Source organism: Typopeltis vanoorti, chromosome 7 (genome assembly GCF_054136105.1).
Source record: "Typopeltis vanoorti isolate ZY-2024b chromosome 7, IOZ_Tvanoo_1.0, whole genome shotgun sequence".
Classification (NCBI taxonomy): domain Eukaryota; kingdom Metazoa; phylum Arthropoda; class Arachnida; order Uropygi; family Thelyphonidae; genus Typopeltis; species Typopeltis vanoorti.
The window spans coordinates 124,732,848-124,756,438 of NC_143555.1; the positions used below are offsets into that span (position 1 = coordinate 124,732,848).

General features: G+C 36.4%; 1 protein-coding gene across 1 annotated transcript; it reads right to left on the minus strand.

Annotated features, from left to right (window-relative positions):
• Window positions 1-19,130: 19,130 nt before the first annotated feature.
• LOC150105033 (histone H2A-like) lies at window positions 19,131-19,847 on the minus strand. Its single transcript, XM_090396108.1, has one exon. It carries the CDS (start codon window positions 19,771-19,773, stop codon window positions 19,360-19,362), a length of 414 nt encoding a protein of 137 aa, XP_090252234.1. The 5' UTR covers window positions 19,774-19,847; the 3' UTR covers window positions 19,131-19,359.
• Window positions 19,848-23,591: the final 3,744 nt, after the last annotated feature.

A 23,591-nucleotide genomic window follows, 5' to 3' on the forward strand; every position in this document is an offset into this window, starting at 1 on the left:
ACACTATAACCTACACATTCTATCCCACTAACTATATCATCTTCCGTCAGCCATGTTTCACTAATGCCAATAACTTGTGGCCAGGAAGAGCCAACCAAGGCCAAAAATTCTTCCTTCTTGTTCCTAATATTACTGGCATTAGTATACATGAAATGCAGAGGTCCCTTTGTCCCGCCTTATCTTGATGCATTATTCTAACTATCCCATTCCGATTACTTGTCCTTAGTACTAGCTCGGGTACATTATATACATTCTTACACTCAACTGTCTCAGTGATGTCTGCATATCCTCTTCCCCCCCCCTCCTTGGTAGTTCTAGTTTCCCTGGTTCTGCACATCCTTCATTTCACTTCATTCAGCAACACTTTTTCCAGTTTCCGCACACCAAATCCATTCAAATACAGGCCATCCATCTTGTATAAATCCTTTCGCCCATCAAACTCATTCCACACGTCCACGAATTCCACACCATACCGTCTGCATAACCTGCGCATAAAGTCATTTGCGATTATGGCCCTCCTTGTAAACTCCTCTCTGTCGTACCGTGGCAACAGACTCACCATCCTAACTCTGTCACTCTTTTCTTTCGCTACCTTTAACAATACTTTCAAGTCCTAATATGCTGGCTGAAATGTGTGAGGAGAAGGGAGTGCAGTTTGTTAATGTGTGGAATGAGTTTGAGGGACAAAGTGAGCTGTATGGGAGCGATGGGCTGCATTTGAGTGGTTATGATGTGAGTCGCTTGGAGAGATTGCTGCTGGAAGGTAGAAAAGTGAGTAGAATGAGACAGAGAGAGAGAATAAATCAGATCAAGTGGGAAGTGATGTGGAAGAGCAGCAGAGTAAGTTAGGAGAGATTAAAGAGGTGGTTATGAATGAGGAAGTGAGTGGTATGAGTATAGAAAATGAGAGAATGGGTGTGCAAGAGGAACAGAAAAATGGGGAGGCTCAGGGTGGAGAGGGGTACACAGCATGAGAAAGGTGGATGCTCCGAGAGGAGGTGAGAGCATGTGTAGAAAGGAATGGGATGACCTGGGATCAAGAGGAAACAGTTGGAATTGAAAAAGGTTTTAAAATGAATAAGCAGAAAGGGAAATGACCCCAGTCGAGCATTGAGAGATCACTTCGAGTGGGTGGTATCAGTGGAACTATCTGTAGATCCAGAAATGAGCTGTTGTGTTTGTATACAAATGCTAGAAGTATAAGAAACAAGGCAGATGAAATGGTTGCATTAATTGCATCTGTTCACCCAAAGATTGTCAGAATAAGTGAGACATGGTTGGAAGACGATGACATCCTGACAGGAATAGAGATGGAAGGGTATGATGTGTTTTGTTAGGATAGAAAGGGTAAAAATGGAGAGGGAGTGCTATTGATGATAGAGAAAGAGTTATGTCCATAGAAAGTAGAGATACAAGAGGGAAATAATGCCAGTGGTTTTGAGGCAGTATGGTGTGAGATAGAGGTGAATGAAATCAGATACTTGGTTGGATATTGTTATAGACCAGGAAATGTGGGTGGTGGTGGTGATAATGAAATGTATAAATGTATAATCAAATTATCAAGCAAATGAGAAAAGGGTGATCATTATGGGTGATTTTAATTATGGCAATATAGACTGGAATGATGAGATAGCAACTGGAAGTAAAGAAAATGAGTTTCTTGAGTTTTTGAGGGATAACTACCTCAGACAGTATGTAACAGAGGGCATGTGAGGATTGAAGGTCTTGGATTTGGTCATCTCATCAGAGGATGTAATTATAAATGAGGTGTCAAATCATCCACTGATTGGTGAGAGTGACCATGAGGTGATTACCTGGGTAGTTGTCAGCAGTGTGAGGACCTCTGTGAAAAAAGGGTATATGTGGAACTATAAGGGGGGTAATTATGAAGAGCTCAGGAGACATCTTGTGGGTGTAACATGGAATGAGGAGTTAGTATCAATGCAGCTTGGAAGATTTTCAAAAACTATCTAGTAGATGCAACGTCTAAATATATTCCAAAGGTGAGAAGGTTAAATAAAGTAGGTTTGAGATGGATGAATAAAGAGATTAAGCATGCGATACAGAGAAAGAGGACATTGTGGAGGCAGCATAAGTGAAGTGGAAATAACCAATTCCATGAAGTCTACAAAGACCAGGCAAGGAGGGTGACTTGGTTGGTGAGGGTAGCTAAAGGGAGGTATGAACAGCAGTTAGCTAATGAAGCCAAAAAGAATCCTAAGGAGTTCTTTCGATATGTAGCCAGCAAAAGAAAGAATGATTATGGAAGGATGACACTGATTAGAGAAAATGGTATAAAGACAGCATTTGCGGAATGTGTGGTGGAGATACTTAATGAGCAGTTCATACAGGTCTTTCAATCTTGTGAATGTGACTTCATGGCGAGATTGAGAGCAGTAGATGATGGGGGGGAGAGACTGACTGTAAGTGAGCAAGAAGTGTATGGGGAGTTGAGTAAACTAGATGTTAATAAGGCTGTTGGACTTGATAATATATCGCCACGTATTCTGAAGGAATGTGCCAGGGAGTTGACACCTGTCTTGACATGTTTTTTTTTATACGAGTCTTGCACTTGGTCAAGTCCCTAAGGAGTGGAAGGAGGACAAAATCGTGCCACTTCATAAAGGAGGCAATCGAACTCAAGCATTAAACTATAGGCCTATCTGTGTGTCAGGTGTTGTGGTTAAGTTGTTGGAGAAGCTTGTGAGAACTAGGATCCAGAGTTGGGTTGACAACAATGGTATCATCTTTGATGGACAGCATGGATTTTCTAAAGGGAGGTAATGTTTTAGTAATCTACTTACTTATTAAAATAAAGTGACTGCTTCCTTGGACAGAGGAGAAGGATACATAGTGATAAACTTGGATTTTGCAAAGACTTTTGATAAAGTACCTCATGATAAATTGATAGTCAAACTGGAGCGGATGGGGTTGGATATTAGATTAGTGCATTGGATTGGAGCTTGGCTGTCTGATAGGTACTAACAAGTCGTGTATGGGGGAGTGATGTCAAGTAAAAGGAAAGTCACTAGCGAAGTGCCTCGGGGAACTGTTTTAGGGGCATTACTGTTTAACTTGTATGTTAATGATATAGGTGAAGATTTGGATGGAGATATTCAGTTGTTTGCAGATGATGCAAAGTTGGGACAAACCATGAAGAGTAGTGAGGATGTTGTGACCTTGCAGGAAGACTTGAATAAATTGAGTGATTTGGGATGTGAGTTCAATGTTGCAAAATGTAAGGTTTTAAAATTTGGAAAACAAAGATGGAATGCAGAATTTATGCTTGGTGAGGATACATTGTTAGAGGTGGAAGAATAAGAGATCAGGGGGTGATAGTGGATAAGGATCTGAAATTTAGGGGACACATCGCCAAAATTGTGAAGACAACACAAAGGCTTCTGGGAATGATGCGGAGGACACTGATGTATAGAAGTAGGGAGATTCTTATTCCGTTGTATAAGGCTTTCATTAGGCCACACATGGATTATTGTGCCCAGATTTGGTCACCTGGTTTTCAGAAGGATGAAGAGATGTTGGAAAGGGTCCAAAGGTGACTGACCTGGAATGTTGAGTATGAGGAAAGATTGAGAAGATGTAATTTGCAGAGTCTGGTGGGGAGATATGATAGAGACCTACAAGTTGGTAATGGGTTTTTATAGGATCAATGCTGGAGAAGTTCTACAGAAAATAGTGGGAGATCGGAAGAACCAGAGGTCATCCCTGGAAATTGTATAAAGAAGGTGTGAGTAGGGGAGTGAGAAGCAGGTTTTTTTCGTGCAGAGTTGTAAATGATTGGAATGCCTTGCCTGAGAGTGTGGTGTCTGCAGGGAGTTTGAATGTGTTCAAAGTACAGTATGATGAGCTGTGTGTGTGTGTGTGATAAAAGGACCTCCCAGATGAGTCTTTGACTCCATGAGGTCTTGGGTAATAATAATAATAATAATAATAATCTTTTCCAGTTATACTGTCTCACATCTGACATGATCCACATCTAACACACTTTTAGTCTTCTCTCAAAATATGTTCAACATACTCTTTCATCACTTTTGCTTTCACCCACAAATCTCCCACCTTGGCTAATTAGACTGCATATACGCTATCCCTAATGAAGTTATCCACTTTTAACTCTCTCAAACTATGATTTATTGCCATTAATCTGTTATGCCTCAATGCCATAATACACCGAAGTGACATCAAACGTACACAACCTCTGCACAGTCTCGTGTCCAATCTCTCAAGTGAGAAAAGAACAAAAAAGCTTTTTTTTGTAACACCAAATGTAGATACATCAATTCATTAACAGAGATAGCACAAAAGCAAATTTGGATATACAGTTTTATCCACCTTTGCTATGAGTGGCTTAAGATTTGCTACCTTATGCTAATACATTTTCAAGGCAACAAAAATTGCCCAAACTCAGTGAAATTCAAACTTGGGTATCTCAAAAAATTTAATATTTCTGGATTTCCCTTATTGGTTGCAAGCTGAATGATACCCAAAATTTCATCTTCATAGTCAAAGAAATCAGTAAAAGTTTGACTTGTTAGTCAGTCACATAGTAATGTGCTACATTAATATGTAGCATATAGTAATGTGCTACATATTGCTAAGAAACTTTACAAGAAGTTTAAAAAGTGAAATATGTATATATGAGGGGGAATCTGGAAAGTTCTGATAAACACTTAGAACAAAAAGTATATTAAAGCAACTGATATAACCACAAAAAAGAACATATCTTAAAACCCTTTAACTCCCATGTTTCAACAAATTGTAATAATTTGTTCTTTTTCTTTTAGGATATATCAAAAAAAAAAAAAAAATCAGTTAACGCGCCTTTTTATTCCCGTACATAGGGAGTAGGCGAGGCCATTTTAGCCCTATCTAACTTTTGGAGACTGAGTGGGCAGTTCAATCTCCACTGATACCTAATCAGAGATAGCTGGTCCAAGGCTATCACTAATTAAGCGGCACGCAGTGAAGAGAGACGGCTCAGCAAGTGCCACCATCTCGTGGTCCCTAACACTTGTATTTAATGTCTGAAATAATGTGGGTTCTACGGTCGATTTTCTTGAGTTTACGGGATGAAAAACCCGAGTTTCCAGGAGAAAAAAAACTGCTTGCCCATGCCAGAGATCGACTAACTCGGGAACCAGTCGAAAAAAGGCTTAGAAAAATTCTACTAGTCTCCAAGTAGATTCGAACCAAGAGGTCTTCCTTCATGCAGTCAAGCGCCGTGATGTGCAAATGCCACATCCACTGAGCTACACAAGCTCTCCTTTAGGATATATAAGAATACATAAAATGAATTAATTTTTGTTCTAGGTGTTTAGCAGAACTTTCCAGACTCCCCCCCCCCATATATCCTGGTGTTCTGCATTATAAACTTTAGTCATATATATGTATATACACACACATTTTAAAAACAGATCAAAATCCATACTTTTACAAAGAGAAACCATCATCACATCTTCCATTTATGTGCTGGCATCAATGATCGAGTTACTTGGCTTCACAGAAACCTAATTAATGCTATATTAGTTAAAACAATTAATACCACTGTATAGTCTGTTAATTGCATGTATTTCTCTGAACAGGTTTCTCTGTCTTGCAGGCTGAAAAACTCTACACCTTTTCATGAGACATTGTCTTCAGTTTAAAGTTAACAGTTCTTTGTGTCCTGGATGGGATTTGAACCCAGGGTCTTTCCAACAAAGGGTATCAACTAAACTATGGAAGCTCTGCACTGGGCACTAAAACCAGTGCCCAGTGCCGAGGCTTTTGCTATAAGCCATTTTGACATATACCACTTTAAAATAATGCATGTCAGGGGATTGCTTTATTTCAAATGAATTTCTGATAAATGTATTCCTAGTATTCGAAGAATAAATAGGTTGGGAGTGAAATGGATACACAACCTTATTAAGTGAGAGATCCACAAGATGATGTGGAAAGAATATCGTGAGAAGAGTTATGAAATATATAAAGCACAGGCCAGAAAAGTAATGAGTATTGTGCGGAAAATCAGAGTATATGAAAAGAAATTGGCTATGCTATGCAAGCTAAAGGCAATCCAGAAGAATTTTATCGTTATGCTGCAAGCAAAAGAAAGAATGAATGCGGAAGAATAACTTTATTGAATGCAGATGGTATTCTAATGTCAGAAGCAATGGGATTGTTCAATTAATGAGTGCTCACCCTGCTAAGATACATCAACCAGGTGTATGTAACATGGTGCAGTGTTACTGCTCCATTGGATGAAGAGTTAGAGGAACATGAAAATGAGATTGAAGAGTTGTTCCATAACCTGGATAAGAATTTGTCAATAGGGACAGATGGAATATCAGCACGTTTGCTAAAAGAATGTTCAGCAGAACTGGCACTAGGCCTTTAACATGTTTGTATAACTTGAGTCTCAGCTCAGGAATTTATGACAGTTCCATTGTACAAGGGTGGTGCAAAAAACTGATGTGTCTAACTAATGACCTATCAGTAACTCTGGTGTGGTAGTGAAGATTTTAGAGAAGCAGTCACATACATAGATGAGTAGACAAAAAAGTTATACTCTAAAAGGAGCAGCATGGTTTTATTAAAGGAAGGTCATGTTTTAGTAATTTCCTCATATTTTATAAAATCGTTACAACCAAGTTGGATAAAGGGAATGGGTACACAATTATAATGTTGAATTTTCCTAAGGCATTTCATAGTATACCACATGAAAGGCTGTTGCATAAACTGGAGAATATGAAATTGGAATATAAACTCTTGCCTTAGATCAGTGGATGGTTTACAGACAGATATCAGAAAGGTGTACATGGTGGGTGTGAATCTGCCAGATTTGATGTAATCAGTGGTGAACCTCAGGGTTGAGTCCTTGGGCCATTGTTGTTCAATGGCCCAAGGATTAATAGCATTAGAGGTCTAACAGGAGATGTGCAATTGTTTGCCAATGATATGAAGATAGGCAGGGCAATCAGGGCTGCTGCTGATATCCAGCACTTACAAAATAATTTGAATACACACTGCATATTTGGGCAAACAAAAATGGCTATCAGTTTAATGTTGGTAAGTGTCAAGTTATGCACTTTGGCATGATGAGTTTCCAGTGGTATATTAGCAGTTATGCTACAAAGAAATTAATGAGGCTAGAGATCTTGGCATAATGGTGGATAGGAATTTAAAGTTCAAAGTCATATAGCAAAAATTGGAATTACAACTCAGAGGATAATTATGATGTTGAAGCAAACCTTAACATGTAAGGATAAGGAAGACATTTTGCTTCTTTATAAGGCTTTGATAAGACCACACCTGGATTATTGTGTGCAGATTTGGTCTCCTGGGTTCCAAAGAGATAAAGAAGCTGTGGAAAGGGTGAAAAGAAGAGTTACAAAGATTATATCCAGATTATGGGATTTAGATTATGAGGACAGATTGTGAGCATGTGGAATGCTGACTCTGGTTAATAGGAGAAAGAGGGATGATATGATAGAGATATATGTAAAAACTTTTGAATGAATGTTATAGGATATCATCTGATGAAAGTTTTTGTTATATTGGAAAGTGGGGAGAGAACACAGGGTTGTCCATGGAAGTTAAATTTGTCTGCAATCAAGAAAGGAGTAAGAGCCAGGTTTTTCTCTCACAGAGCGGTGAGTGAGTGAGTAGAATGGTGAGCAGGTAGTGAGTGCATCTAGTGTGAATGAATTTAAGGGAAGGTGTGACAGCTGGTTTGGGTGATTTATAGCCTCCCTCAATGAGTCCTTGACTCCCTGGAGGTCTAATACAATAATATTTATGATTTTAAATCTTTAAAATCATAAAATTTAAATCTTTAAAATTTTCAGGAAATTACATTTCCTGAAAACTTTAAAGTCATATGTAACCAATGTATAAGTTTATTTACAAGAATAATATTTATGCTCAAAAATTTCTCATTTTTGTAACTGTTTCATAAGTTGCATGTTGAAAACTATCAGTGCAGAATGTTAGCTTCTTTGGAAGTGGGTAAAAATCTGTCAAGTATGCATCCTTTAGTCCATCCTCTTACAGTGAAGAAAATGAAACTTAGTACTTCTTTTATACTCTATTCCTGAAGAAGGAGGAGGATAAACAACTCTTTGGCCATTCAGATTTTTTCTAACACACACTGTAAACATTCACTTGCACATGTGAATCCTCTAATGACCTTTATTCTCCCAAAGGGGGAGTCAGTAAAGCTTTTTTTTTTGAAGAGGTGGGGGGGTGAAAATTAAAAAATCTGCATCCACTTGACTAAATAAGGACTAATATTAGTAATAATTTTATTTTTCTGGTTGAGTATGAAAAAACACATGAAAATCTATTATGCAGCCATTTAATTATTCAGTCTAAGCACCTTTAAATAATCAAGATACTATTCAGTTTACCCTATTGATATTTTATTGTTTTTATGTGTGCTTTCTTAATCTCCCATAATGCAAAATTAGTGCAAGCAGCCAAGGCAAGTTTATCATTCTCTGATTTGTGCTTCGCCTTTCCAAAAGAGCACCACCTACTCCAAATGGGGAGTAAAAAGGCTTCAGGATTTTTTTTTTTATTAAAAAAAAAAAATACTGTCTTGAAGCTTTATTTTACAGCATTTATTCAATTGTATAGTTTTCAGTCAATTTACATAAAATTAGCATTGACTATGGATATATTATGTCAGTTATATATTATGGATAACAACCACAGAGTTTACAAACATTTTTTTTTAACTTTAGTGATTTAAGAGAATGCTGTGCATTATTTCAGCTATTGGTATTATTCAAATTACAACTGAAGCAATAATTATGGCCATTATGTCATACCTGTTAATCCCATAAGTTCTCAGGTGGGGTGGGGGGAGGGTCTTACCGATCCCACATGAGACCAGCTACAGTGGAAAATCCCATGAAAAGATTCAAACCACATTTCTCGTATCCTGATAGTATAATGGTAACATGTTCAAAAGGCAGATACTCAGTAACTGTCATACCAATAAGTCTCCTTACCCTAATAGTCCTCTAGCTGTACTAAAAGCCTGTGCTTCAGAACTCACATCATCCATTTTTGCATTCTCTTCAACTCATACCCATTTAGCAGGTATCCAGCAACTTTGAAGCAAGCTTTTATACAGGCTTTTCCCAAAACTGGAGGTAAAAGCCAATCATCAAACTATTGTTCTATTACTCTGATCTCAATACTCTAAAAAAAATAATGGGAAAAAGTCAACAACCAACTACTTCATTACTTAGAGATTCACCAATATGGATTCTGCCATTCTCATTGCACAGCAGATCTAGCCAGCCTCACCCACCGTTGGATGCAGGCCATGGAAAAGTTTGGAGAAACTGAAGTTTCCCTTTAGTCATATTAAGTCAATCTTAATATTTCAAAGGCATCTGAGGCTAACATCATGGCCTTCTTAACCAGTTACCATCTTATGGTATTTCCTCCTTCCCTGTGCGAATGGATTGCCAGCTTCCTCTCCACTCATTCAATTGCAGGTCATGGTGGATGGTGTTCTTTTGGATTTTTCCATCAATGCTGGTGTACCCCCAGGAATCTGTACTTTCACTTATGCTCATCCTTCCATTCAATCCTTCACAGTTGATGATAGTACTCTCCACTTCTCTTTTTCATTTTTGAAATCTTGTAGTCTCAGATAATTATACTTCAAGATCTTCTTTAACTAGTGTCTTAAATGCTGATCTTCATGCCATTCTCAAGTAGGTTGAGGATAACCTGGTGAATTTTAAGGCCACGAAAACACAATCCCATGCCTCACTTTCTATCACTTTGATAATATTCTGCTTGCCAGCCAGGATCAGTTTTCTCTTCTTGGATGAACTTTCACATCTAACCTGTCCTGGTACAAGCACATCAGGTCCAAAACCTCTTCAGTCTCCAAGAAGATTGGTATTCTTTTTGTTCCAAACAGTACTCCTCTCCTGCTCAACTCCTAACATTATATAGCTCAAATCCATATGACCTTAAAATACTGTTCCCGTACTCCTCTCCTGCTCAACTCCTAACATTATATAGCTCAAATCCATATGACCTTAAAATACTGTTCCCATATTCGGAGTGGTGGGTACACCTAAGATCTCCCTCAAATGCTTCATGGTATTCAGAAGAGAGCAATTCACTTAACTAATGCCCCCCCCTCACTAACTCCCTTTTAGTCACTTTGCTATAGACATCTATTGCTGCATTATCTCATTTATCTTTTATATATATATATATATATAGGGATTTGCACAGGTGCTGCTACACTTAGGTGGCCACTATCATTCCTGCACTTTCCTCTAATCATGTATCAACATGAGCAGCTGCCTAATCAATATCCATATATGGGTATTGTGTGTGGATGATATATCTGTATTTTAGCTTCTTTTTTTTTTTCTTTTATAAATTCTGATAAGAGAAAGCTCTGGATTTCCATTAAAACAAGTTCCACTACTTCATGATTTATACATTTTAATTTCAGTTTATTAGTTGTTTCTGTTTAGCCATTGTGGCTAGAAAAATAGCATGCTTTGTAAATCCAACTCCTTCTCACATTTCTTTCTGAATGGCTTTCACAAGGTGATGAAAGTATTTTCAGAACTTATACCACCTTTACCACGAGTTACCCCAGTCCTGAAAATACTTCAGGCACAAACTTGGTTTGCTTACATTTGGATAAAGGATTAAACCAAATATATAATTGACAATAAGTACTGTTTATTGAACACCATGTTAGAGTAATAATTTTTATTTGGTTTATCTTAAACTAATTCAAATTATTGCTACAACAGTAGTAATCTCAAAAATTTCCATTATTAACTATTAACTATTATCATTTTCAAAAAGGAAGTGTAAAGCATTTGAAAAATTGATGTACTTACTAGATTTTGATAGTTGTATCACTTTCAATTTTTTTATTGCAATTTAAAATTGTTGAGATTTGTGTATTGTAAACAAATTCCCGTTATGCTAACGGAGACAATGTGTCAGCCATTATATATAACTTCTTGCTTGCCACTTACACGGAGTGTGCATGCTTGCCGAGAAGTTTGATGGGTGATTGACAGCTGACAGAGAGCGTTCGGTATCAGGGTAACGAGAAAAACAAGAGAGAGCTAATGGAAGTTTAAGAACGCAGGCCGAAGAAATCTTGTTGTTAGAAAGTTTAAAATTTTAACATGACAGTTGGGAGAATATTAATACAAGATTCCGAAAAGGAATCATAGACCTGTGAGTCTTTAAACTGGAGGAGTTGAAACTGTCAACAAGTATTTAGTAAATAAAACAAGATACTGCAGTCAATGTTCTAATTGAATGTTCGAGGAAACACTGATTGGAAAGTTTCGTCTGTCTTAAGGACACCTGATCTATTTGTTATTTCTATTGAAAAAGGTGATAGAAAAAAATACTCTTACAGTTCAATTTGACACGCTAAATTTTGTGTGTCAAATTGAACTGCAAGAGGTAGGAGTATTTATACTTCAGTGTGTGGGCTATATAAGGGTGATAAGAAAGGATCCCATGGAAAAGAAGAGAGTTTTATATTTTCGGAAAAGGTCCTAACAAAGAAACTGATTATGAACATTTTTTGTTGTTGTGAAAACAAGGTGTTTAGTCTGGTAGACATGATTAAGTATATGGTAAACAATACAGTAATAGAATGAGTCAGAGAATGGCTGATTTTAATATTTTTGGATAAGAAAATCTCCAAAGTGTAGATTTATTTTAGTCCTTCGATCCAGTTGACTCCACTGAAGAGCTTCTAGATATGACCGTGTAGAACTGCTTTGGCAGTCTCTTGAACTTTGGAGTAGAGCTTTTGTGTAGGGTTATTGTAAATTTTCTGTAGAGCAGTTTATTGCTTGAAAGGATTACATATGGGTAGGTGTTAGTTCAACACCTGGACAGTCCTTGCATGTTTCATAACTTCTAGTACCGTCCGGATGAATTTTCATGCCTTTAAAACGATTGTAGTTATTTCTCTATTTTCATTTATTTCGCCGATTTCATTCTTCTTCTTCTTGATAGTTTGTTTTACCAGTCTTATTTTTGCGACAGAGTTTGCATCAGTTAGTGATAGTGGGTGTAATTTTTGAGGTATCTTGCTTCTTTGGCTAGTCTGTCTGCTCTCTCATTGCCTTCAATATTTATTTACATGAGCTGGTATTCATTGCAGTGTACAGTTCTTATTTTTCATTCAAGTTGTTAGTTCATGAATTTCCTGTGAGAGTTTTGTTTTTCCATTTTTTAATGCATCAAGTGCAGATTTTGAGTCACTGTAGATGGTTATTCCTTCTGTAATATTTATTATTGGATTAGAGAGATAGAACTTGAGAGCTGCTTGTATGGCTGTTAATTCACAAGTGAAGTTTGAAACTATTTTGCCAACTGTGGTTTTGATTTGCATTTCCTCACCTCCAGGTAGTGTTAGAAAACCCCTGAACCTCCTTGGTTGAGTGCTTCATTATTACCCCAAGACCTCATGGAGTCAACTAATCTGGGAGGTCCTTTTATCACACACACACATTTCACCATATCGTGTCTTAAGCACACTCAAACTCCTTGCAGACACCACACTCTCAGGCAAGGCATTCCAATCATTCACAACTCTACACGAAAAAAACCTGCCTCTCACTCCCCTACTCACACCCTCTTTATACAGTTTCCAGGGATGACCTCTGGTTCTCCCCTGATCTCCCACTATTCTCTGTAAAATTCTCCACCATTGATCTTATAACAACCCCTTACCAACTTGTAGGTCTCTATCATATCTCCCCACCAGACTCTGCAAATTACATCTTCCCTCATACTCAACATTCCAGGTTAGAAACTACCTTAGTCAGTCGCCTTTGGACCCTTTCCAACATCTCTTCATCCTTCTGAAAACCCGGTGACCAAATCTGCACACAATAGTCCATGTGTGGCCTAATCAAAGCCTTATACAAGAGAACAAGAATCTCCCTACTTCTATGTCAAATTGGAAAAGAATGGCTCTTTATTTCAATGGACAGATGCTCTAAGTATCTGTTTTCTAATTTCATGATCATATTGTCAAGTAGATGATCTCTTTAGTCTAGATTTTCGTGTCCAAGCATCAAAAGTCCTAAGCGAGATGCGATCCTGTTGTTGGCTCCTGATTCTGTTAGTGAACTTGACCGTGGAAAGTTTTCTTCTGTCTTCTAGTATGTGAAGCCCACACTCTTGTTGAGCTTTTAAATTATTTGTGGATGAGACTGCATCTATAATAATTTTTGCTGCTCTTGATTGTACTTTTCTTTTGAGCTAGTGGAAGCAGGAGCCTAAATTGTTGAGGCATATTCCATATGGGTCGTATGAGTGCTGTATATATGTAGTTTTGAGTGTCTTCGGTTTTGCACCCCACTTTGTTCCCCAAAGTCTTTTGATGATATTAAGCTTTTTAAGAGCTTTATTATTAAATATATTTGTGATATTGGTTGTAAATCTCAGTTCAGTATCTCTAGGGCGAGCCCTAAGTATTTGGGAGACTATTTTTCCTATTTTGGTATTATATATTTTGATTTGAGAGGGTTATTGTGTCTAATTTTTCTATCAGTGGTGAAGATTTTTTTTTTTTCTAGGTTTATCTGTAATTTGAGTTCCTTTGCTCATCTTTCTAAGCCTTTTATTGATTTAGGACTTTTTCAGATTGTTGAGGATTACTGCTTGTGTGCCAGATTGCTATATCGTCTACATAGCATGCTATTTTTGTGTCATTTATTATGTGAGAATGAATCTTGTTCATATATATATATATATAGATAGATGAGAAATAGGAACAGGCTTACAACAGAATCTTGTGCGACTCCAGTCCAAGTTCAATGTATGTTGGAAGATGTCCCATTAACTTTTACTTTAATTTTTCTTCCTTCCATGAAGTCTGAAATCCAAAGTAATGCGTTCCCCCCCCCCTTAATCCAGTATCGTATGCAATTTTTATTAACTTCTGTCTCCACACACGATTGAAGGCAGCTGTAAGATCTATGAAAATTGCTGTTGTCTTCTTTCGTGGTTTTTCTTGAAAGCCATCTATGATTGATTGGCAAAGATAAAATAATTGATCTTTTGTAACGTGTTGGGACTCATATGCTGTTTAGTAGAAGTTGATCTTGTTATTTTCTAAGAGCCAATTCATAAGTCTAGTATGTATTATTCTTTTGTTTAGTTTGCAGAGAGCACTAGTTAAAGCTATTGGTCTATAGCTTTTACAGTCACTAGAGTTTTTGTTAGGTTTTAGTAAGGGCATGACCGATGTTTTCCAGATTTTTGGCAATTTGCCTGTATTCCAGGAAGTGTTAAATATCTTCAGAAGTCGGGTTTTGGCTTTTACTCCAATGTTTTTAATCATATGTCCAAAGATAAGATCTATACCGGGTAATTTGTCACAGTCAATTTGACTAATTGGTGTTTCCAATTCTATCATTGTGAGGTCCTGAGTAAAGATGTCTTCTGCAGTTATGTAATTTTATTTCAAGTGTATATATTGTTTTAGTTTTATTAAATGTGTATATTTTTTGTATTTGGTCTTGAGTCAGTGATTTTCCAGATTCTAAAAGAAACAGTTAAAAGTCATTGCACCAATCAGAATTGAACCCTTGTGTAATAATTAACACTCAGAATATAAAAATAGTCTTTACAGAGATTAATCTCATTACACCTGTATGTAGGATGAAAAACCCAGATTTCCAAGAGAGGAAAAAAAACAAACCTGGTACGAGTTTGGTTAACTCACCTTCAATTGAGAAAGTCCATATATATTATAAGATTCTTTTTGTCAGAATGAAAAATCAGACTCAGGTCTTTTTGTACTTTAAGGGTGCAGTGTCCTCTTGTTCTTCCAATTATTATGCTCAGTGCTTGTTCCAATTGACTACAGAGGATTATTGTAATAAAAAAAAAAAAAATAAATCTGTCTACAAATTCGGAACCGAGTAGTGTTTAGTTGATGTGTGTAATATTTATTCACAATAAATACCTCACATAACCAAAAAAGGTGCATTGTGTTTTTCTGGTTATTGCTATAGGCTCTTAAATAACTTGCATCACAAATATACAATAGCCATGGTTTAGTTTTCTTTTTTTGGGGGGGGGGTTACAGAATTGTGTTCAAGACATGTTTGCCAATATTCCAACTTGTGATGTGCAAAATAAAAATATGGTATGGTGCAAAAAAAAAAAAAAAAAAAAGCGCTGAACTTCGACACCCTGTTTTCTCCATAACATATATTATTCAGTATATATATATATATATATCGTGGTTATTCAGTACTTTTTTTTTGCACCATACTGTATATATACTTAGTAAGAGAAGCAATAACAGTCATTAGACTAAGTAAATCATAAAATGTAAGTTTGAGTTCTGTGAGGAGAAACAGTCTAGTGTAGTGTCTGCATTATCATTCATGATAAAGTGTCTTGAATTTAATTACTAAAAATGAAAACAAAACTCAAATAACTTATCTTAAATGGTAAGATTTTCATCCATGTGTAAAAAGCATCTTTAAGTACAGAAATGAAACAACCTACACAACTAATATTCTAAAAATAGTGCTGCAAAAGCTATAGGAAGATAAAAAAAAAATCAATTTCTAACTAAAAAATACACACACAATTTAATATATATACAGGGTGTTCGGGATAAATTTGACATATTTATAATTAATTATATTTTTCCGTAAGTTACATGTATTAACACACACTTCTCTTCATTTAAAAGTTTGGACCCTTCTTCATTCATATACAAGATGTCAGAAAGGATGGATAGCTGGAACCCACCTGAATCATGGAAGAGAATAACTTGTATCATGATGATTTGTGCCCGCCATCAAAATAAGGATATTACGACTGCTGCCCAATGCTCCCTGAATACAGTAAAAACAATCAGGCATGAACTAGAGACTTGCAATGGTGACTACGAGGATGTAGCAAGAAGAAAGATCCCTAGCAGACGATCTGATTGCGTTCGTACAGCAGAATTCCTCGCAAATCTGCAGGAACAGGTGTTGAAGAACCCTGACATTGGAATTCGGGCTTTCTTCGTGGAGTTGCTAACTGTAGTCAAGCCCTGGATAACAAGGGTAGCCAATGGTAGGCCGTATGTATGGCAGCAGGATTCGGCCCCTTGCCACACCTCTGGGAAAAGTCAAAAATGGTTGTCTGAAAATTTCTACGACTTCACCAGTCCAAATGTTTGGCCTCCAAACTCCCCAGACCTTAACCCCATGGATTATTTTGTATGGGGTGCAGTTGAAAAAGACACCAATTGCACTTCCAGTAATACAAAAGCCCAGTTAATGGATAAAATTAAAACAGTTTTTGCGGCCCTTCCCAGGGAGACTGTAGCATCAGCTTGTTCGAGGTTCCGAAGCAGAATTGAAGCTGTGATCGATGCTAATGGTGGTTATTTTGAGTAAATCTTGTTGATAGTATTGTAATTAACTCTGCCTGTAATGTTTTTTTGTCAATTCATTAAATTTAATAGATACAAAGAAGATTTTCTTTTTCCTTACGAAACTGTCAAATTTATCCCGAACACCCTGTATGTGTATGTGTATATATATATATATATATGGGAATAAATTTTTAACTTGGGTATATTGTATATTAGGATAACCAAGCAATTTTATATGCTTGGTTATTTTAGCTCCTAATCCCAAGTATGCAAACAATTAAGTTTGCGCCTGAAACAAAGTTCAAGTCTAAAGATGGTACAACACCAGGGCAACTCATTGTAAAGGTGGTTAAAGCTTTGATCACTATTCTTAGTATTTTCCCATAATGTAAAGCACATCTCACTAGAAGATGTATACTGCAATGCATTATGGGTGGGGTCACTACCCAGACCTGTTTCAACCTTTCTTGAGGTCTCTTCAGTGAGTATCTAGACCCTAAATACCAAGGTTTTAGTAATACAAAGCCTTATCAACTTTACCTATATAAGTTGCAACAAGGTGTATTAAGTTTTAATAAAAATCTCTGGAGGAGATATTGATGGGAATAAATTTTTAACTTGGGTATATTGTATATTAGGAGACCTCAAAAAAGGTCGAAACCGGTCTGGGTAGTGACCCCACCCATAATGCATTGCAGTATACATCTAGTGAGATGTGCTTTACATTATGGGAAAATACTAAGAATAGTGATCAAAGCTTTAACCACCTTTACAATGAGTTGCCCTGGTGTTGTACCATCTTTAGACTTTAACTTTGTTTCAGGCACAAACTTAATTGTTTGCATACTTGGGATTAGGAGCTAAAATAATCAAGCATATAAAATTGCTTGGTTATCCTAATATATATATATATATATATATATATAGCAAACAGCAAGTTGTTCTAATACACAATTGGAACTTTACTTCCTTATCCAAGAAAATGGGCTTACAATATAGAAACTTCTGTATGTTTCATGTTATCTAAAATTAAATTAGAAATTAAATTGCTAATAACACGAGTAAAGCTAATAAACTATACTTTTATTGCTGTAATAAATTAGTGCACAAACTCCTGGCTCCACAATCAACCAGTGCCTTAAAACATGAATTTCCCAATCATTCTTTAGCAAAATGAAAAAGATGTAGCCAACCTCACCAAGTTCTGCCATCTCATGAAAGAGGAAAAGTTACCTTTCCTTGGTTTATTACAAGATAATGTCTGGACTGACCTTAGCACTCTTTTCTAACATCGAGATGCTTCAATTTCTTCAGTGTTCTTTCTCTACTCAAAACTTAGGCTAACTACATAAATCTAGTCTTCAGAATGCCATTTTGGGTGTGCTTTTGGTATACTTCTCCAATCTATTATTCTTTTACGAATACCTAGTGTTCTAATGAATCATTACTTTTTTTTTCTTTTTTTTTTTTTTTTTTTAAGTGAAAGCTGGGCTGTCCAACATCTTTTTATAGTTTATTATAACCCACTAAATTTGGAAATATTCTTGAAAGTCTAACTATTCAAGGAATGTTTTCATTAATCTTTGTCCATTATTTTGCAACCCTCAAGTGGGACTGAAATTAATACATTATCCTGCTACACAAATCAGGCTAAAAGATTTGATATTGGAGCAAGTTATATTGCAATAAAGTTAGTAAGCAGTACTTAAATATGGAGGGATGTAATAAATTTAATGTTTAGGATTCTACTATAAGCTCAGTGGAAATTCATTAAAGTGTGAAGCTGCTCAAATATTGTTTAGCAAGCTCAATTTCATGCCAGCTATTTGTCTAACCTACAACTATATTCAATTCAAATTAATTGGTAACATATCGAATACGAACTCCTAGATACATAATGCAGATTAAAAACTGATGTCAGGTTATATATTCAAAGTTTGAACTAAAAATGCCATCTTAATTTTCAATTTAGTCACGGATTTAAATTTTAAAATATTAATGCATTCACATTTGTTTTAAGATTAATTTTTTTTTCAATATACTTAAAAATGCAGTTTTCCCATCTTTATTAAGTTTCTGTAAACTAAATAGCTCCAGTTAAATTCTCGCAACATGTTAAGTTTTAAAAAAATGCAAACCCGACATGTTATCATACAGTTATGAACACCAAGTTAAGTACTCTCAATCGCAGTACTTCTCCGGATTAGTAGACAAGTACTTGTTTTAAATATATATATACAATTTCATATATCTAAATAGTTTATTTTAAAAGTAAAATAAACTGAGGAAGGAGGGAAATTGTCCTTGTTTTAACTGAAGGCAAGTCAGAGGGGGTTTCAACTATGAGTTAGAATACCAAATTCCAGAATGTTTACCAATGTCACGGTTTTTTTTTTTTTTTTTTAAAGAAAAAAATTTTGAACACCAGCTTCTATTCCGCCAGCACACCATTTTAGTCTTTGCAAGCCTATTTTAACTGAAAGAATGATACGAGACTTAATGCAGTTTAACGGTAGTTGGGTGCTATCACAAATACGTTTGTACTTACTTTTTAAGGAGCGGAAGAGAATGTTCGTAATATTAAGCCATTCAGTTCAGAATATTAAGTTCAAATATTCTATATTGTTCTGTTCGAAATTCGAACAATAAACATGCGTTCGAACTATATTCGAAAGTTTATATTAATTAAAAATAATAAACTTCAATACAAAAATTTTAAATGAACTAACTTTATTCGACAAACAACTTTCAGAAAACTTAATGAATTACGTAGTGACAAATGGTTTGACGATTAGGTGAATTTAAACTGAAAGTACATACAACGCACTAGAAAAGTTTGATAAGGACTTGACAGTTTGTATTATAAGAAGTTACATACACATACATGAAGCTCCACCATAACGATTGCCATTATTAAAATATTGACGACTCGCAATGGAAATTTAGTATTCTTGACTTGCTTGTTTCTTGCCCGATTTTCCGCTACTAGGCTGACCAGTTTTCTTTGGAAGCAAGACAGCCTGAATATTAGGCAGAACACCACCCTGAGCAATAGTAACACCAGAAAGAAGCTTGTTTAGTTCTTCATCGTTACGAATGGCCAACTGCAAATGACGAGGGATGATCCTAGTCTTCTTATTGTCTCGGGCAGCGTTTCCCGCCAATTCCAGAACTTCGGCGGCGAGATACTCTAGGACTGCTGCAAGATACACTGGGGCTCCAGCTCCAACACGTTCTGCATAATTTCCTTTTCGAAGAAGTCTGTGAATACGTCCTACAGGAAATTGAAGGCCAGCACGACTTGAACGGGTTTTGCTTTTACCCTTCACTTTACCACCTTTACCGCGACCAGACATGTTCACTACAATGCAAAGCGATACGAACTGACACAAAATAAGTTTAGAACAACGACCAAATGACGTTATAGCCCGCTTTCACACAGATTAAGTAACCAAGTAGTGACTGTTACGCCACCATGTGGATATGAATTATAACTGTTCAAGAAAAAAAAAAAAAAAACACAAAAATCAAACAACCATGACACGACAATTAAAATTTCAAAACTTTTAGTATATTGATTTTTGATACACGTTAATATTATTACATGACATGCCATTCGGTACAGTACCAGTACCAGGAGTTATTCAAAAAGTAAGACTAAGTTACACAATGAACAGCAGCCGTTAAATTATTATTATTATTATTTGACGCCTCCAGGGAGTCCATAGACTCATCGAAGGAGGGCACCTGCTCTACAACTCTGTCTTCACCAACTCAAACCACCAACTAACCGCAACTATACCAACGCTATCTGCCGCCGATCACCACCACTAAATGTAAGTGACTTTTCACTTTTTAATAGGCTGACTGTATTTCCTTGAGACAAAAATGGGACATTGGGATGGCAAAAAGGACGGGGGTTAAGTAATATTCTGTTTTTATGAAAACGTAAGACGATTAAAAAAATTATTACATAGACACATTATTTTTGTCAAGTTTTTTGCAATCACCAAAATCGGTGTTCGTGTTATTTTCACACAAATCAACAGATTTGTTTGGAAGGCAAATTTGTCACTTCCTTTCTTCAACATTGCACACTGTAGGGTAGGACGTTTCACCAGGTAAGGATATAAAGTCTATAATTTTGTCTTGAACACCACAATTTGGCAAAAAGTACAGCACAACGATTGGAAAAAGAATGATGTCTTTTTCGTTTGATGCATCTAAACTGACTGTAATGCTCTTTGTTTTATTCAAATCCTCTATTTCCTCTATTAATAATAATAATATCCAGGATCAAAGACTTGATCCAGGATCAAAGACTCATCGAGTGAGAGCACCTACTCTATAACTCGGTTTCCACCACTCACAATCCACCAACTGACCGTAACTACACCAATGTCATCTACCGCCGACCACTACCACTAGTATTTCCACAGACAATCACAAACATCCATACCCACAGCGAGATTCGAACCCGCAGCCTTTTGGCTGGAGAGCAGATACGCTAACCACTCGGCAAGCCAGGCTGGCAATATATGTGGTGATATAACGTTGGTAATTCCCGAGTCTGGTTTGGTACGTGCTGAAGAAAATTTTGGTTCATAAATTTTATTTATCAATGTCGACAAGCAGTCATTTGCGTGAAAACTTTGTCCGTAACGCACAGTATAATAAGCAACAAGAGCTTCAATTGCGGCAATTTTATCACTTTCACTATCACCACGTTTCACCATAAACGAGCTGATGTTTTTAACTGAAGCCAAAGTCTTTTCAGCATCCTTATCTTTCTGGCTACGTAGATGTCGGTTGATGTCACCTCTGCCTCCATGAGCAACGGAAAAATGGACATTACAATGTTGTCATACCACTTTTGTTCCATCACTACACAGGTTGTCCATTTTAATAAATTTGAATAGATTCTGGAGATCGTCATTAAAAATGCAGTTTCGCCTCTTTGGCATTGCAAGGATAGATTTAAAGCTTTAAAAAAATATGAAATTTAAACTACAGGCATTGAATAATAAAGCCCCCAGTTAGCATACAGGCAAAACAAAAACTAACGCCACAGCAGAACAGACGCGCAAGGGTTGCCAATATGTATTTTTTTTTTAAATTTCTCTGAATAAATCACTGCAGATATCGATATTTAGTATCGAACAATGCAATTCCATGGTTATACAAATTACTGGTATCCATGATATTGATATATGATTATAGGTCACGAATAATAATTTATGAATGACCAATATTAAAGTATATTTATAGTTTTTATTAAAAACGAGACAAAATTGACAGTTTTATTAAAACGACGGGACTGCCGTGAAATATGAAAAAAAAAACAAAAAAAAAACGGTACTGTCACGTTCAAAACAGTACATAGGGTCAGCCTACTTGTTAAGGGAGAGAAAATCTGATTTTCCAGAGATCATTAAGTTAACTCATAAACTCTTTCGAATGAATGCAAATCGAACACAGAAATTTCCTAATTCAAGGATGCATATTGCATCGTTATTTTGACAGTGCTACAGAGAGACTCAGATGTGTAACTTCTATATGCGACTGGACGGCTCGAGAGAATCAATAATCTCAATGTAAGAATAATTTATAAGCAAAATTTTCAGAAGTTATTCTGCCGCACCTTGCGCAAAGATGATTGGACTAAAGTAGAACAGAATAATCACTCAAAATGATCAGTTACGCCAATATCAAGAGCAATACAATGCAGGAGAACTTCTTGACTAGAACTACCATTAAAATCTGATAAAAATTTGAGTAATTATGTAAATTGAAGAAAAAAAATTCCAACCATGTATGTGTGATTGTGTTCTATAACAGTCACTTCGCAAAAGAGGGAAGTTTCAAACATTCATTCATATTAAGGTGCGATATGCTTAAAAGTGATTCGGAGCTTTCTTTTTATAAGCTTTCAAAAGAAAGCTATAGTGAAGCAGTATCGTTTTGTTTCAATGAAATCAGCGAATAAAAAAAGCATGCTGTTATTGAATTACTAGAAGCTTCACATTTCTATTATTATAAATTAAAAAAAATTCACACGTCTTTTTGTTTCCCCATAGGGAAATATTGGAATTGTTCATAGTGTTCCTAAGATAAATGGAATTTTGTTCCAAATTCGATGAACTTCAATCTCCAGATATCTCTATACTTCGTTGATTCCTCATGGACTTTTTTCTTCTATTTGAATTTTAAATTCTCATTTTCATGAGCATTATGTTGTATGTTCCCAAGGATTTTACAAATTAGGAAATCGCATTTCCTACACAAGTTGCAGTGGATAGTTTTTGCTACTCGGCCATAGCTCCTTTTATATTCCGGATCAGATATTTTGCAAGAACTGGTCAGATGATTTATTGTTTATTCTTTATCTCAGCATAGTGGCATTTGCTTCATTACTACTAACACATCACTCTTCACCTTCACATATCATTCTTCTTGAAATATTTGTTTGTAATACCTGCTATTGAGTAGAGTGGTCAGAATTTGAAGAGTATGTGACAGCAAGTGTTGTGGAAATGAGCTGTAGTAAATTTATTTCTATTCCTATATTTTTGATTTACATCTGTGCACATTCCATGACAGAAATCGCTCAGCTATATATAATAATAATAAAGTGTACAGCTTTTCCCCAGAACGCAAACAAAAAATCAGTCTCCAAAAGCTACATAAGGTTAAAGGGCCTCGCCTACTCTCTATTCTTCTTCTTTCACTATGCCTTATCCCATGTTAAATGGGGTCGGCGCACCGATATTTAACCTTCCTCTTCCAAGTTATCCAGTCCAGGGCGTCCTTCGGACTCCATCCTTTCTCCCTAAGATCCTCTGTCACCTTATCTCTCCACCTGAGCTCGGGCCTGCCTCTTTTCCTCCTTCCCTCGAACTCCATATACTCCACTCGCTTACCAGCATACTCCTCACCCTACCTCTCTACATGTCCAAACCACCTCAGCCTACTTTCTTATATCTTCTTGCCAATTGGTCTCACCTTAGCCGTCCCTCTGATGTAGTCATTCCTTATCCTGTCCTTCTTTGTCACACCACTCATCCATCTCAACATCCGCATCTCCGCTACCCCCATCTTCCTCTCCTATGCCGTGGTTATAGGCCACCTCTCCGCACCATGGAGCATTGCCAGCCTCACCACCATCTTATACAGC